Source organism: Sceloporus undulatus, chromosome 2 (assembly GCF_019175285.1).
Source record: "Sceloporus undulatus isolate JIND9_A2432 ecotype Alabama chromosome 2, SceUnd_v1.1, whole genome shotgun sequence".
In the NCBI taxonomy this organism is placed as follows: Eukaryota; Metazoa; Chordata; class Lepidosauria; order Squamata; family Phrynosomatidae; genus Sceloporus; species Sceloporus undulatus.
Genome location: NC_056523.1, coordinates 90,312,341 through 90,328,002, shown reverse-complemented (window position 1 = coordinate 90,328,002; position 15,662 = coordinate 90,312,341). Strand labels below are relative to the sequence as shown.

Here is a 15,662-nt window from a genome sequence, read left to right as displayed (position 1 = left end):
TTGTCTTTCATTACCTCTGTGCCAGTGTTTATTCACAACATTCTCCATTCACAATGTGCTACATGCCAGCATTTCCATTGGTACAGGAGCATAAACTACTCCTTGATTACTTTTCATACCTACTTTGTTCTAATTCAAATTATTCTTGTTATAGTACTGTCTGTCTATGTGCTATGCCTCTGCAACAGTGTCTTCACTTTGGACAAGCAGTTACTCTTTTCTTTGCAACTAACAGTGCTGCATCATAGCCACGAGAGGGCAACCTCTTTTGGTAGCTTCCCAAAAGAGTGACATGAGGAGGAAAAGTCCTCCCTGGATTAGTGCTTGCATTTTGTGGGCATTTCTAATAACACTATTCTCTAATAACTGACAGTATGACAAAGCAGAGCTTGGCAAAGTTACTTTTTGGTATTTCAGTTCCCAGAACAACCCAGTAAGCATGGTCAGCAGGTTTAATATAGTACAAAAAGCAACATTTCCAAGCTCTGAAAGAAAGAAAGAAAGATTCCATCAAAACAGAAAGAATGCTTTCTATTAAAATATTGTCACTGCTGGAGGGAAGTGAATAAATTTTCTCTCATCTGCTTGAGACCTCCTTATCTAGTACAACCATTCTCCAGTCATGTGGGCAAGAAGCCAATTGCTATCATGGGGTAATTGGAAAGGAAAAGCCCACAGCAAATAGGCCCTGCCCTTGTAGTTGAATCTTTTTAAAAGAAACTTCTCCCAGCCCATTATAAACAACATAAGTGTATGACTGGAGAACATCTGAAGCATTCCTTTGTTGCAAATATCCACACTCCTGTCTAAGTTCTCAATTTAATTACTAGGAGTTAGTTCCAAATAAGAATCCTCCAGCCAGTGGCCATGCATAATCAATCACTTAGCTTTGTAGCTTGCCAAGTACTTCAAAAACAAGTAGCATGGAACAGAGGAGGGACTCATCCCTTCATTGTAAATATTCACATTTCTATCTAAGTTCTTAATTTAATTATTTGAGGTTGGCTCTCCTTGCTCCAACTCACATCAAAACAGCTGTGGAAATGTAATTCTGCCTCCCCGCAATATCTACCACAGGCAAGGTGAAAGTCTCGTTCTCCTGATGTAGTCGGACTGGAACCCCCACCAGCTCTAGTTTGCATAGTTAATTGTGATGGATGATGGAACTTGTAGTCCAGCAACTTTTAGAAGGCCACATGTAATCCATCCTTGATCCAGCTGATGAAGGAACTGGGGGAGTTAGGTCCCTGTATATTTAATCTGTGTGCCTCTTCTTATTTTCTGTGGCTCCTTCCAACATAAAGCCACAGCTACTGAAATATTAAACCAAAGGCAACTGGGACACTACCCTACCACATACAGTCTGGTATCTGAGGTAGTTGATTTGGTTGCTTCCTTAGGTGAGGAGGTCAGTGTGGGAGGAGCCCATCCTGGCCAGTGCTTGCTTGTGCACACTCAAAATGGAAGCACATTTAACTTTATATCTTGGCAAGCATTAATGCTGGCCTTTTTTGGTGGGGAGAGCACCATGCATCCTTTTTAAGTGTTGGAAGAAACTGAAAACCAAAAGCATGTGGTACTCAAGAACCTTTCGGTCAATATAGTGTTGTCACACAGCACTGAGCTCTCGGTCTGGCTGGAAACAGAAGGGATAGAATGAAAGGATTGAACAGTCTCCTCTTTTCCCTTGCTCTGCCCCATGTTCAGTCCATTTGGCCTTTCCAAGTGCTATGTAGCAATGAGTGCTGCCTCAGTGGAGATAGGGAAGATGTGCACAGGATCACCATTGAGCACTCTGTACAGCAATTCTTCCTTCTCCCGGTGAGCTTGTTCTCTTAGCTGTGCCTCCTTCTCCAGGGCCCCACGAACACTGAGGAGCTCATCAGAGAGTTGCCTGTAAAGCAGAACCAGAACTGGGATAAGTTAATTTTTGGACTTAACAATTCCAAGCATCCCCCAACCAGCATGGCCAGTGAAGTATATGAACACAAGAAGTTGTCAGAGACAGCATACAAAGTCCCTTTGCCTTAGGCAGATGGACAAGTCCTTTTCTGTTGCCACTCTGCTTTCTGTTGCCACACCCACTAGCTGTTGCCCATCAGTTGGGCTTGCTCTCTAAAGAGTGGTACCACTTTCAAAAAGCAGCTAATGTGATGCTAAAAGAGCAGTGAAGGCTAAGATGGTTCACTCTGAATGGCACTTGTTCAGAGCAAGGCATCATGGGAGATGCCACCAAGACTCCTCATCTACTAAAGGACTCCTCAAAACAAGGCATTTAGGCCTTGGCAGTTGTGCTCTAGAGCTGCATCCCTTACTCAGAGGGGGACTCTTCATAAAGTAAGAGAGCCAAAAGACAGCTGCCCTAGGGACTCCACTCACTGGATCTTTTTGTCTGAAGATCTCTCTTAGAGAGATCATCAGACAGCTACTACAGGAGTCCCACCTATCGTCTTCAGCTACAGCATTTGCTACAGTACCAGCAGGGAGAGGTCCTTCCTGCGTGCAATTATCTGCTCCTCTGGATCCACCATGTGATGCCAGTCCTGTAATCTACCTTACATTTGATGCTCATTCCTACTATCAAAAGAATCGCTGAGCAAATTAAATGCCCTCGTTCCCATTTGAAACTGGTTCCTGTCGTGATGTGATCGAATCTGTCATGATGAAGCGAGGCAAAGGCAAAAGAACCATTTTTTTCAGACACTAGCTTAAAAGAGGTTCTTTTGAAAAAAACACAATTCCAAAGGGTGTTCAGCAAGTGGGAACAACAGATTGGAATCACAGCATTCTGGAGGGGAGGGACTAATGGCAGAGGGGTGTTTATCATCCCTCCCCATTTTTTTGGAGATGTCATTCCTCCACGCCCCTGTCACCCAGTGCTGTCTTGTCATTTATTGGTGTGACTTTTGGTTCCTTTTTTTTAAAAAAAAAATTAATTTAATTAATCGATTAAGCGACAGAATGGTTTAGCAACTACTTGCAAAGGTGCTAAACCACTCTATCGCTTAATTGTATTTACAAAAGAAAAGAAAAGAAAAAAAGAAAGGAAAAGAGGCCCTGTCCTCCTTTCTATAAGCCTCCCTGGATGCTGGTGCCCTCCTTCCCCTAGGCTCCCTGGATACCGGTGCCCTCCTTCCCCCAGGCTCTCTGGATGCTGGTGCCCTCCCTTCCCAAGGTTCCCTGGGTCCCTCTCCTCCTCCTCCTCCTGCTGCTGCCTCCTTCTTCCTCCTCCTCTTCCTCAGTCGGGCCCCAAGCCCCTACCTTTTCCTCCCACCCTCCCACCAAAGCCTTCATCCCCCTCTTTCTTCTCCCCTGGGTCACTGACCCTTCCTCCTGCTTCCTCCTTCTGCCTCCTTCTTCCTCCCCCTTGCGCTACTCTGACCCTCTGACCCTTCAGCGTTTGCATCTCTCTTGAGCATCACACTCTCTCAGTCTCAGGTCACACCCTCTCAGCCTCCACAAGCCCCCCAATTCCAAGCCAGGCAGCTGCTTACATCATGGATGATTGACAGGGGATGCTGAAGCAGCGCTGCCAGTGGGGATGACAATCAGGGCAAATTAAGTCACTTGGACTGGGGTAAGGAAAAGATCTCCTTTGATAGTAGGGACCGGGTTTTTTTAAAGAATCGTTTTCAAATTCACGAAGCCATTCATCCTGCCAGTGGGAATGACCCCAAGTCATCCTTTCCGCACCCAGACTAGTGCCTTCTTGTTTCTGCTTCTATACATACTTAAAAAAATAATAAGATGCACGGTCTCCTCCTCCTTCTGCCTCAAATAATTGCTCTTGATTTTTGAATGATTTTAAAATAATTTTTCCAGATAATTATTGTTACCGCTCTATAAAAACAAGGTTCTTTCCTAGACCTATTTTGAGCTGGCAGGAATTAAACCTGAAACCATCTGAATGCACAGCACATGCTCTACCACTGAGCAATAGCCACTTCTCTAAAATACACAGGGCAGTTCTCAGAAGTGACATGAAAAAAGGGTGGGAAGAGGGAAACTGAAGTAATTTGAGCAACTGAAAACTAGACCATGTTTTTAAAAACAAGATGGGGCACATTAAATCCATGCACCTGGTAAAATCAGGAAAAATGTGGTTAAAAACACCCCAGAACACAGTAAAACCTTGTACTTTTGCAGTATTGCTGATTGCAACAGCCATTCTTAAGCATTGTGGGGAAAACTTCTCCAGTACTTAACAGAGCACACTGACACTGGATGTTGCATGGGAAGCAGATAATTTATAGATACTTTTCGTTGCTACTAAACTGGTTGGTTTGCTTGCCACTGCTTGTCACAGCTATGCTGTCACTGCTGATCTGTCTAGATAGCCTGTATACATAGAACAAAGACAGTGAATTTGGTCACTCTAAATCTTCCTCTGGACACTTCTTTGCATGTATTTCTGTAGCACAGTTCCAACACCCTTCACAAAGACATTTTGTATCAGGGATACTCCATGCAGCTGAGCTCAGTACCTTGTCACTGTTATGTGATTCTGCATCCGTACTTGCAGGTCTTCATTCTCTTGCTGAAGAGTTTTCACTTTCTCCTCAAGCAACAAGTTTCGCTCCATCTGTAAAAGGTCAAATGAATGAGTGGACACAATACTGTGGACACAGAAAACATCCACTATTTTCCCCGTTAGATCAAGTAAAAGCACAGAGCCGCAGTACTTTGTCAAAATGTCATCCTATGGAAAGCACTTCTCAGAAGGCTGAACACTAATAAGGATACTGAGACAATATTTTTGGAGGACAATAGCACCCTCATATTTGTAGACCTTCAGGGTGTAAAGACTGGACATGTTAGTGGGTCAGTATGTTGCATATGTTCTTCGAGGTCTAAACTGCACTGCAAAAATAATGCAGTTTGACACTGCTTGAATTACCATGTCTCAGTACTATAGAATTCTGGGTTTGTAGTTCTGTAAGATTTTTAACCTTCTCTGTTAGAGAATTTTGGTGTCACAGCAAAATACAAAACGCAGAACTTGATAAGATGAAGCCATGGCAGTTAAAGCAGTAACAAACTGCATTATTTCTGCAGTGCAGATTAAACCCTAGGAGCCATCTTTCTGCTGGCACAAGTATTCTGGAAACTGTTGTCCAAAAAGGTAGCTTTTCCAATCCCCAGGGGAAAGAAAAACCACAATGACTTACTAGTTTTCAAAGGTACAGTGAAGTTGCTTATGTATACAGCCTAAGGGTTCCTAATCTCAGATGTTTTTACTAACGTCCACAAAGATTTATGAAATACTAAAAACTCAGGCAAGCTCACCACTGTTTCCAGATTCAATAGCTTTTTGTCCAAGTGGTGGATGCGTTCATTCTTCATCTCAATGACAAAATGCAAACTCTCTAGTTCCTGTTCCCAGAATTGGCTGGGACTCCCATAATCCTAGAAAACAAGATGGGAAATGTAAACATACAACCTGAATCCGAAGGCTGGCAGCAACCATGTCACATTCTTATACTAATGTATACATGCAAGCATACATGCACAAAGCCTTACAGAAACAAAACGTCACCCAGAGGGTCACTGTCTTCCCATGTTGGGGAGAAACTACAACTGCAATAAAATTATCTTTATCACTGAGTAAGTCCCATTGAGCTCAATGGGTTTCTCAGTGTATGCACTGTGTGTGTGTTTCTAACTGTCAGGACCTTTGGAGGTCTTTAAACAGAGGCTGGATGGCTATCTGTCAGGGATGCTTTGACTGAGAGTTCCTGCATAGCAGAAGGTTGGATGGAATGGCCCTTGTGGTCTTTTTCAGCTCTATGATTCTATGATTCTAATTCACTCATGCTGATACACTGCTTGAAGTGCAAATATATGCTTACCTGCTCAGACGCAAGTCCCACTGAGTTAAATGAAATTTATGCCCTGGTTAGATGCACTGGATTACATGATGCTATGTTGGGAACTATGGATGCTTTGGATTTCAGTTACTAGACTTCACCATCCAGCCTGGAAAACTGTGAGGGTTGTAGTCCAAAATGTCTAACAGGCCAAGGTCCTGGTTTGTTGGCCATGACATCAAGCAAAAGCATCTTAATGCTTTTTAAAACCTCTTCTTCTTTTTTCATAGTCAGGAAACTTCGTTCCCCTTAAGAACTCTTCTTCTGTATGCTGAAACATGGATTCATATTCCAAAATATCTGCTGGACAAGCTAAATGTATCAAGCTTATTCCTTCCATGTGCAAATTTTGGGTCTAGGACCAGTAAGGATCTGGAGATGGGATTAGCACATGTATTTTTGCTCCTCCTCTAAATATGTGAGGGGAAGTGGGTTAATGATAGGAGGAGGTGGCATTGTTCCTCTTTTCATAAACAAATACATTCTACACAATAGATTATGTCTGCTTTTGTACCTGGATGTGCTTCTTATAATCTCTGCTCAGGATTGATTCCTCCACTCGTTTCATTTTCTCTTCAAAGGACTTCATCTGGGAACTCAATTTGTCTATAGTCTCCTAAAGCAGGAAGATGAGGCTGAATGCATTAGTACAAATTCACAACTCCAACAGAAGCATGCATCTCTCACTATTTCCCCACGCAGACAAGCACCATGCCATAGAAAGCTTAGATTATGCTAGTCAGTAAACTAGATAAGTGTTTTTCAACCAGTACCATAAATGAAATTGGCAAATACAAGACACAGAGGACCTAATCCAGATGAAGATAGTAGTGGGGAGGCAAAGAATTAAAGACACTGCTCAACACCAGGGTCCTGACTCAGAAAGCCCACTAACCTGTGATTTACTTTTTAAAAACATTATTTGAACTGTAGTGTTTTGCTTTTCTGTGTGCCTCTAAGTCATTTCTGACTTATGACTACCCTAAAGTGAACCCGAGAGCCAGCATGGTGTAGTGGTTTGAGTGTTGGACTGTGATGCAGGTGTGCCTCCAAGTCTTTCTCAACTAATGGCCACCCTAGGGCAACCCTATCAGGGAATTTTCTTGGCAAGTTTCTTCGGGGGGGGGGGTTGCCTTTGTCTTGGCTGAGAATAGTGTGACTTGCCCAAGGTCACCCAGTGAGTTTCATGGCTGAGCAAGGAATTGAAGCCTGATTTCCAGAGTCACAGAGAGCCAGAGTGGTGTAGTGGTTTGAGTGCTGGACTATGACTCCATGAGACCAGGGTACAAATCCTGGCTCTGCCACGTAAATTCACTGGGCTATCTTGGGCAAGTCACACTCTCTCAGCGTGAGAGGATGGCAATAGCAAACCCCTTCTGAAAAAACTTGCCAAGAAAACCCCATGATAGGTTTGCCTTAGGATGGCCATTAATGGGAAAATACTTGAAGATGCACAGCAACAACTCCAGAGTCCCAGTTCAACATTCACACCACTACATCATGCAGTACAGTACAGTACAGTACTGTACAGTAAGCCTACAGTACAGTACTTTGAAAGTTTAGCATAACAAGAAGGATCTGGGCTGTCTTTTTTCTGCATTTTAATCAGGAGTTCTCTGCTCTTTGGAGCATAGGCAAGAGCACCTGTAAAGATGACTTTGACTTTTCATAGGATTCCATCAGAAGATGCCTCTCTTGGTCATGTGCTTTCTGGAGTTCTGTGGAAAGAGCACAGAACAACATTGGAGATGAAACAAGGAGGAACACAAGCCACGCTCTAGCCCATCTAAGGTTTCTCTTTACACAGTTGAATGCAAACAGAACCAGTTTGGAAAAATTAACTGCTTCCACCAGAACAGATTACACTCTTGAGTTTCACCAGGAAATGGTCCCTTGTGGTTCAAGTATAGTGCATACAATGACTCATGGATAAGTCAACTCAGTTTTTTTGTGTCCATTTTTTGACTAAAATTTCTAGACTTATACGTGATTATATAGAGTATATCCCAGCACAGCCCACCAGGACAATGCAGAGTTACAAACTTTACAAGCATATTAAAATCTTCTTTAATTAAAAAAAAATTGAAAAATTGTCCTTAAATAATCTTAAAGCAAAGAACTTAAACAGATGGAGCAGTTAGAAACACTAAAGGCTGGACAGAATATCACCATTTTAGCAGGTTGCTGGAGGCTCAAAAGAGATGGAGCTGGTCTAAGTTCCCCTAGTAGGCAGTTCCATAGCTGGGCTGCTGCTACAGAGAAAGCTTTGTCACACGTGCACACTTTGTGAGGTGTTGGGACATGCAACCCTCTGAAGAAAATTAATGTTCACCACAGTATTCAAAGATCCCAATTATTCTTCTGTGGCATCCGTAGGGTAATTATTCTGTGGAAAAAACCATGGTTTTTTTTATGCAAAACCCTGTTATTTGCACAAACTTCATGTTCTTCTTCACATAATACTTTCTCCATAACACTTCAGTGTGCTTGAATTCCAAGAGAAAATAGTGCAAAATTTGCTGGTCTATTATTCTCACCAGTGTGGTTTTGGGATTGTTGAGAATCCTTTTTTTAAAAAAAAAAACTTGGGCATTAACAAATATGAATATTCTTTCCATCCCTGCCATGAACAGATCACGCCTCTTGTTTCAAGAATGTAAAGGAGAATCCAGAGATCTGCGTAGGATAGAAAGTCTCAACTATACTGCTGCTATTGACAGTGACCCTCAGAGGAAATTAAAAATACAATGACTCACAGTGTAGAAAGACTCTAACCAGGGAACAGGAGCTGGAACTGGAAAATCTATTTGGAATTGTTTCATACCACTGAGCACATACATATAGGAGTTTATCACACACATGTTCCATTCTGAGCCATGCATTGGACACGATCTGGCTGGAACGGGGGAAAGCGGGGTTTACTGCACACAAAATTGCTGTTGCGCTGTCGTCTAACCTTCATCTGTTCCCAAGCTGTGCTCTGGTGGCTGATTTTAGCACTACGGAAGCTTTCCATTTTACCATAATTGGCCACCAGAGCACTGCTTGGGGATAGATCATGGTCAAATGGCAATGCAGCAGCAATTCTGTGTGCAGTAAAACCCATTTTTCCCCCTTCCAGCCCGATCCTGTCCAGTTCATGGATCGGGCTAGAAAATGCGTGCGATAAATTCTATAGTTATAACCATGTTCAGAGAACATAGGGACATGGTAGGATAGGATGATGTCTCATATACAAACATCAGTTTAGCACTATGTCCTTCAACATATATCTCTGTGACCAAAGCCTTTGTTGAGGTCATGACTACATTACTAAAGAAATGTGAAGCTGCTCCTGTTCCTGTTGTGACTTTCTTGTACTTACACTTCTGTGGTAACTCAATGTGTGCTGGTTTCTTGCCAGTAGTTATTTCTTCTTTCCACATCTGCTTCCCAGCTTTTTGAAACACCACGTCTCATAATACTAGGGGAGGGGACCTCTCCTTCCACAAGGATGATGACATTGACAGTTTTGTTTTTTTCCCTTGATGGTGGTGGAATGGAGCATTACTTGAGGGAACGCCTCTCCCTACACAATCCGCCCCACACTCTCAGAACAACCGGGAAGAACTTATTAGAGTATGTAAACACCAGGTTAACAACAATTTCCCACAGGGCATTTACTGCTGTAGTTCCTAAATTATGGAATGGCTTGCCGGAGGAGATCTGTCTCATTACCACTTTAGATGCCTTTAAGAAGGCACTTAAGATGGATCTCTTCTGGCAGGCCTATTAACTTCATCTGTATTAAGAGAGTTAGAAACACCCCACTTCTATTTGTAAAGATATGTATTTTAAATTATGATTTAGTCTACGTATTGTATTGATAGCGGTTTTACTGTTTTATTCAGTGTATTTTATATGAAATTGTAGTTTTTTATCTTGTACTGTAATGTTATTTCTATTGTTGTAATCCCACTTTGATCCGCAGGGAGAGGCGGGAAATAATAATAATAATAATAATTATTATTATTATTATTATTAAAATGGAAATCCAAGAGAGGCAAATGTGGGAATTTCTGCCAACTAAACTGTTTCATAACATCACTGCTAGAACTCTAGCTTTAAGTCCACCAAGGTAAGCTTCAAAATTGGATTTGAGCTAGCCTAAATAATCTTTAGAATTGTTTGTTTGTTGTTGCTGTTGTGTGCATTCTAGCTGTTTCCAACTTATGGCAACCCTAAAGCTACCCTATCAAAGAGTTTTCTTGGCAAGATTTGTTTAGAGTGAGTTTACCTTTGCCTTCCTCTGAGGCTGAGAGAGTCTAGCTTGCCCATGGGTTTCTACAGCTGAGGGAATTCAAAGCCTGCTCTCCAGAGTCATAGTCTAATGCTCTAAATACTATACTATGCTGGCTCTCTAATCTTTAATGTAGGCACATTCAGATCAATGGGACAAATTAGTTAGGGGCTATTCTACATATGACTGGGTCAGATCTACTTATCTGTAGAACTTGGCTTCAAAGTGGAAATTAGGTACTGCTATCTGCTTTTCATTGTTGTTGCCCTGACAAAGTCCATATGTCTTTAAATTTCTGCCCATCATACAGCTGCTTCTATCACAGTGACTCCAACAAGTAAAAAAAAAAGTATCACACCAAAATCCAACATGGGAATTACTTACCTTTCTACTTTAACAGAAGCATGAGGAAGCTTAGGCTGTTGCCCCACTCCAAAATTAATGCAATCTGACATCTTATGAAATCCTAGGATTTGTAGTTCATTGTGGCACCAGAGTTCTCTGACAGAAAGGGCTAAATACAAATCCCAGAATTCTATAGCATTGAGCCATGGCAGTTAAAGTGGTGTCAAACTGCATTAAGTATGCAGTGCAGATGCAGCCCCAGATTTGTTGTAAAACACATTTTGGCTCTTACCTCTGAGTCTTTCTTCCTGTTCTCTCTTTAGGAGGTTATACTGCTCAGAGAGTTGCTGTTTACACTCTAAATTCTTGTCTTTTTCTACCTAGAAAAGAAAACAGAAGTAATATAGAATGTTACACTGCTAACACTCAGTAATAGCAGCCATGCTGACCAGGGAAGTCTGTGAGTGTGAGACCCCCCCAAAAGCAAATTTTCACAGTTCCAGTAACTATAGATCAAGGATTCTAACTAGGGATGGAAAGAATATTAAATGATTCATTCCCAGATTGAAAAAATGACTTTTCTGCAGGTTGGGAAGGCCTACCAGGAAGAATAATTAATTTGTACAATTTCCTCCTGGTATTCAGCACCTAAAGTATCACATACTTTATTCTGAGGAGAAAAAAATTCAGGCATTTTGTGCACACATGCATAAACAAAATGTCTTCTGCACAGTTTCCTGTAAGAAAATTCTGTTTTCTGCACAGAAAAAATAGTGCTTTTGTATGAGAAAATTCATGTTTTTCTCCCCAAAATAATTGCTGTGCAACACTTCAGGAGTATGAATATGGGGGGTAATACCATAGGAGAATATTAGGCTTTTTTCCCAGCAGGAAGATAAGTATTTTAATAATTCATCCTCGTGTATATCCCTAATTGTAATACAATACTTAGAAAGTGGCCAGGAGAATTCCACATAGACCTGGAGAAAGGCAACTAATTAGTACTCATATTCAGGGCACTAAATAACAGCTAAACAAATAGCTCCAGACCAGCAGTTAAAGATCTGGAGATGGAGGAGATGATGACGAAGATGGGGATTTTGCTGCCAATTTCTCTTCCCTTAAACAAACAAGGAAATGAGAACTCTTTACTGATCTATAGCAAAGCAGAGATGTACTAATACATCTAAATCTTCATTTGGACCATACCTGCCCTGGAATTGACTGAAATCCATGAAGGCTTATGCTGGAATAAGACAGTATATTTAATGATGGTAATGGAATACTTTATGCCTTTTCATGCTGAAACAGACTAACATAGTGATCACATGGCTATCTTATTGAACAGTATTGGAATGCATCCAAGCACTCTCCTACATTTGCACATTGTTGGTGAAGAATGATAGAAGTGTCAAGCTGTCTTTGAGGGAGGTTTATCTCCCACTGCTGACTATCCCAGGGCTCCCTGGAATACAGACTTAGCATTACTTTTTTGGAAAGATGTTCTACGTGACTTCTTATTCCTCTTTTACAACTGCCTTGTTCCCTCCTATACTCACCAAGGAAAAGAAAGCTGAGCTATAGATGCTAAAAATAGTTACCTTGTTTCTTTAAATGGACTGAGAATTCTTTAAAGAGTTCACTGTATTCCTGATGCTGTGTTGCCAAAAATCTATCAGTACAGAATCTGTACAGTTAGAGCTTGCATACGCAGTTTCAGTAAAGTAAATACTTTGTAAAACAGCACATGGATTCATCATTGTATACATGCCTGTTCACTCCACAAACAAGTAATAAGAACCAAACAATTTCCTTTTTAGAACTAACGGTGGGGGAAAAAATTATTTGAGCTCCCATTATCTCTGACTGAATGTTGCATTGCTATACTTACTGCCTAATTCTAACTTAGATCTCACTGACTTCAGTAGGGCTTAATTCTCAAGTACAGGTGCTGAGGCCAGCTCTATTGTTCTTGGATACATAAAGATCAGTCAGTAGAGTACTGAAGTGGCAATTATATGCTGACATGCTTGGGAATAAGAACATGGTGGGATCTTGTTCAAAGCAAAAATGTAAGAGATTTTCAGAATGCAAATTGTAAATTACACAACTGAATTCATCATTTCAGTTTTGAATTCAGGTACAAGAATTTGGTACAAGAATTAACAGAGGTACAAGTTGGGTTCAGGAAAGGAAAAGGCACTAGGAACTACATTGCAAATATATGATGGCTAATGGAATGAACCAAGGAATTCAAGAAGAAAATAAGCATGTGCTTTATGGACTATAGCAAAGTCTTTGACTGCATAGATCATGAGAAGCTATGGAATGCTGTTAAACAAATGGGAGTGCCACTACATTTGACAGTCCTGATAAAAAATCTGTACTTAAGACAAGAGGCTACTGTCAAAACAGAATATGGAGAAACAGAATGGTTCTTACAGTGCGCTTGCGAGGCGCAAGGAGCGGTGCATCCCACTCAAATAAGCCTAAGCCTGCAAGACCTAAGCAGAACTAAGGATAGAGAGGATTGGAGATGTATCATTCACAAGGTCGCCATGAACCAAGGCTGACTCAAGGGCAGCCTACAACAAACAAACAATTATACTGATGCTGCTTTTCTTTTCTTTTTATTTCTTATACTGGTCAAAGACCGAATAAACTATATTACATTACATTACATTACATTACAAACAAACAACTACTTGAATCGGACACCCTTGACATTCCCATTAATTTACCCTGGATCGGACACAGTCCATGGCAAAAGAACTGCTGGAAAAGTGGTGTCAGGATAGAACACAGCTGATTCGGGTTATAAATAGAGAATCAATCAAATGAGGATCAAATCTGAATTACTGTATAATGGGAACAATGTCCCTGTAATGAGGATTGAACACACATTCAAATGGGAATGATATCCTATAATCCGCTTTATAACCCAGTGGGAATGAGGCCTGTGTTAAACTTCGTACTTCCTATCTTGCTTTTGTTGAAAATTTAAAAATCAGTTTTTATTTCTACCTAACATTCTTCATTACATCCATGTCTTTCCAAAAATCCTTTGTATGTTCTATCTCTATTTTTACTTGTCTACTCTTCTCCAAAGAAAATATCTCATTTTAAATATTTTATTTCAAAAACTAAAATGCAAAGTGACACGAACAAAGAACTGTGTCTTTGCTTACATGTTACAAATTTTCAGAGACACCAAATTAGTTTGTCTATCTGTTTATTGGTCAAGCAAAAGTGGCAAAACAACAGATTCAACACAAATTTTCTAGAAATGAAAGTGTTTTTACTCACTTCAGAGTATGTCAACCAAATAGGCAGGTGTGTGTGTGTGTGTGTGTGTGTGTGTGTGTGTGTGTTGTGGCAACCCTAAGGGGAAACCTATCATGGGGTTTTCTTGGCAAGATTTGTTCAGAGAAAGTTTGCTATTGTCATCTGAAACTCAGAAGGAATGTTGTAGAGAGATTTCCATAAATTGAGGAACATTTTTAAACATATTACCAAATAATTGTCCTTCCAAATGTATGCATTATTAGAATTCTATACATGCTAATAAGACCTCAAGAGCTGGTTAAGATTAATGTTGACCACTGTTACAACTACAATCTATTTGTATTCTACCAAAGCAGTTGGCTGTATGAATAATACAACTGCACAAGATACACCCCATTTCCTTTTACTCATCTGGGACAAGCAACCATTATGGCTGTACATTGACTCAGCATGTACAACAGAACTTGACAACAGGTCCCATGAACGGGACTACTAGTGTATTCCATTGCATCTAATTTGGTGAGCTCAATCAGTGTTATATATGAGTCCATGAATGAATTTTGCTTTTTGACTGACCACTGAGGCAGGGTGAGAGTTGTCAAAGGCAGAAGAAACCTGCATTGGTCAAATTGATCAGACATTCATTTCATGAGGACTAACATACAAGGATAAATGTTTGCTTGCTTGCTTGCTTGTTAGTTAGGTAAACATCAACTCCATAATGTGTAAAAGCATATGGGTTTTCTAGAGGCAGGTAGCAGGCTAAAAATGCTCATCTTTCACAAAATGACACCAATCTCTTGACGGTATGCAGTGACCCTCAAGAATGTATTAAAAATCTGTCTAATAAACTCCTTTACCCTCTTCTATAACTGTGAACGGTCAACTACTGCTGAATAAAAGATAATGGTAGTCCCTTTGACATGAATGTCGTAACAGACTGTAGGGGGAGATTTCTCATCTCAGTTACTAAGCTGAAGAGCCAGTGTTGCCTGTAGATGGCTCTGGTCATCATGTGGTCTGCTGAACAAGAGTGGTCAATATTAAGATTGACCTAGGATGTTTTGCTGCCTGAAGTAAAGGACACAATGATGCCTCCCTCTGCCTTCCAAATCCTACATACAAAAGCATAACTTTCTTTTAACACCTGCTCCCTTGACTGCATCAATGGCAGAAAGCTAGCTTAGGGCCTACTGGGCAGACAGTATGGCAAACACAATGCAGTTTTCAGTATATTCTTCTACATTCCTCACTCCCCCCAAGAGCTGTCACCTATAGCAGCCATTTCACTTTGCCTAATAGTAGAGCCAGTCCTGATGAGGGGAGAGGAATGGATCCCATAAACAAAGGGAGATGTAGCTAAAAACCAATCAAACCAGTCAAATCCTATTCAGGATATGAAGAACATTGAAAAGGAGAACCCCAACCTGGATTTTAACATCTTGGCTAAGTCTCTCACTCTCAGCCAGGTAAGCTTCCTTTAGACACTCCTGGTGTTGTTGTTGCAATCTTGTGGTCTCATTTTTCTGCTTCTCCAGCAGCTCAGCATTACATTTCTCTGCTTCCTCGTGTAAATGGACTGTGTTGACTTGTTCAAGGATAAGAGGAGAGAGAAAAAAAGACAGTACCGTATATGTAAACAGCTTTCATTCTCATAATCATTATCTTCATTTTCCTTTTAGTGGTAAATAAGCTTCCACATTCAAATCTGGGAGCCCTGTGCTGAAAAACATTTCTGACCTAACTCTAAAGCTGGCCATGGAGAAGTGTTTGAAATACAGATGGGATGTGTGTTTGTGTGTGGGGGAGGCATTCCAGATTTTTTTTACTTCAACATCCATGATCCTTTGCCACTGGTCATGGCAAAAACTGAGGTTCAAATCATC

At 40.9% G+C, this 15,662-nt stretch overlaps 1 protein-coding gene across 3 annotated transcripts in view; it reads right to left on the bottom strand.

Moving 5' to 3' along the window:
• CCDC69 (coiled-coil domain containing 69) overlaps window positions 1-15,662 on the bottom strand; it is a 53,783-nt gene continuing 38,121 nt past the window's right edge. For all 3 annotated transcript variants that reach the window (XM_042455744.1, XM_042455746.1, XM_042455745.1), the window contains exons 3-9: window positions 15,204-15,364; window positions 10,784-10,871; window positions 7,512-7,585; window positions 6,382-6,483; window positions 5,287-5,406; window positions 4,485-4,582; window positions 1-1,894 (exon numbers count right to left, since the gene is read on the bottom strand). In XM_042455744.1, the coding sequence (XP_042311678.1) occupies window positions 1,729-1,894; window positions 4,485-4,582; window positions 5,287-5,406; window positions 6,382-6,483; window positions 7,512-7,585; window positions 10,784-10,871; window positions 15,204-15,364 (809 nt within the window). In that variant the 3' untranslated portion in view covers window positions 1-1,728. The remainder of the gene's footprint in view (window positions 1,895-4,484; window positions 4,583-5,286; window positions 5,407-6,381; window positions 6,484-7,511; window positions 7,586-10,783; window positions 10,872-15,203; window positions 15,365-15,662) is intronic.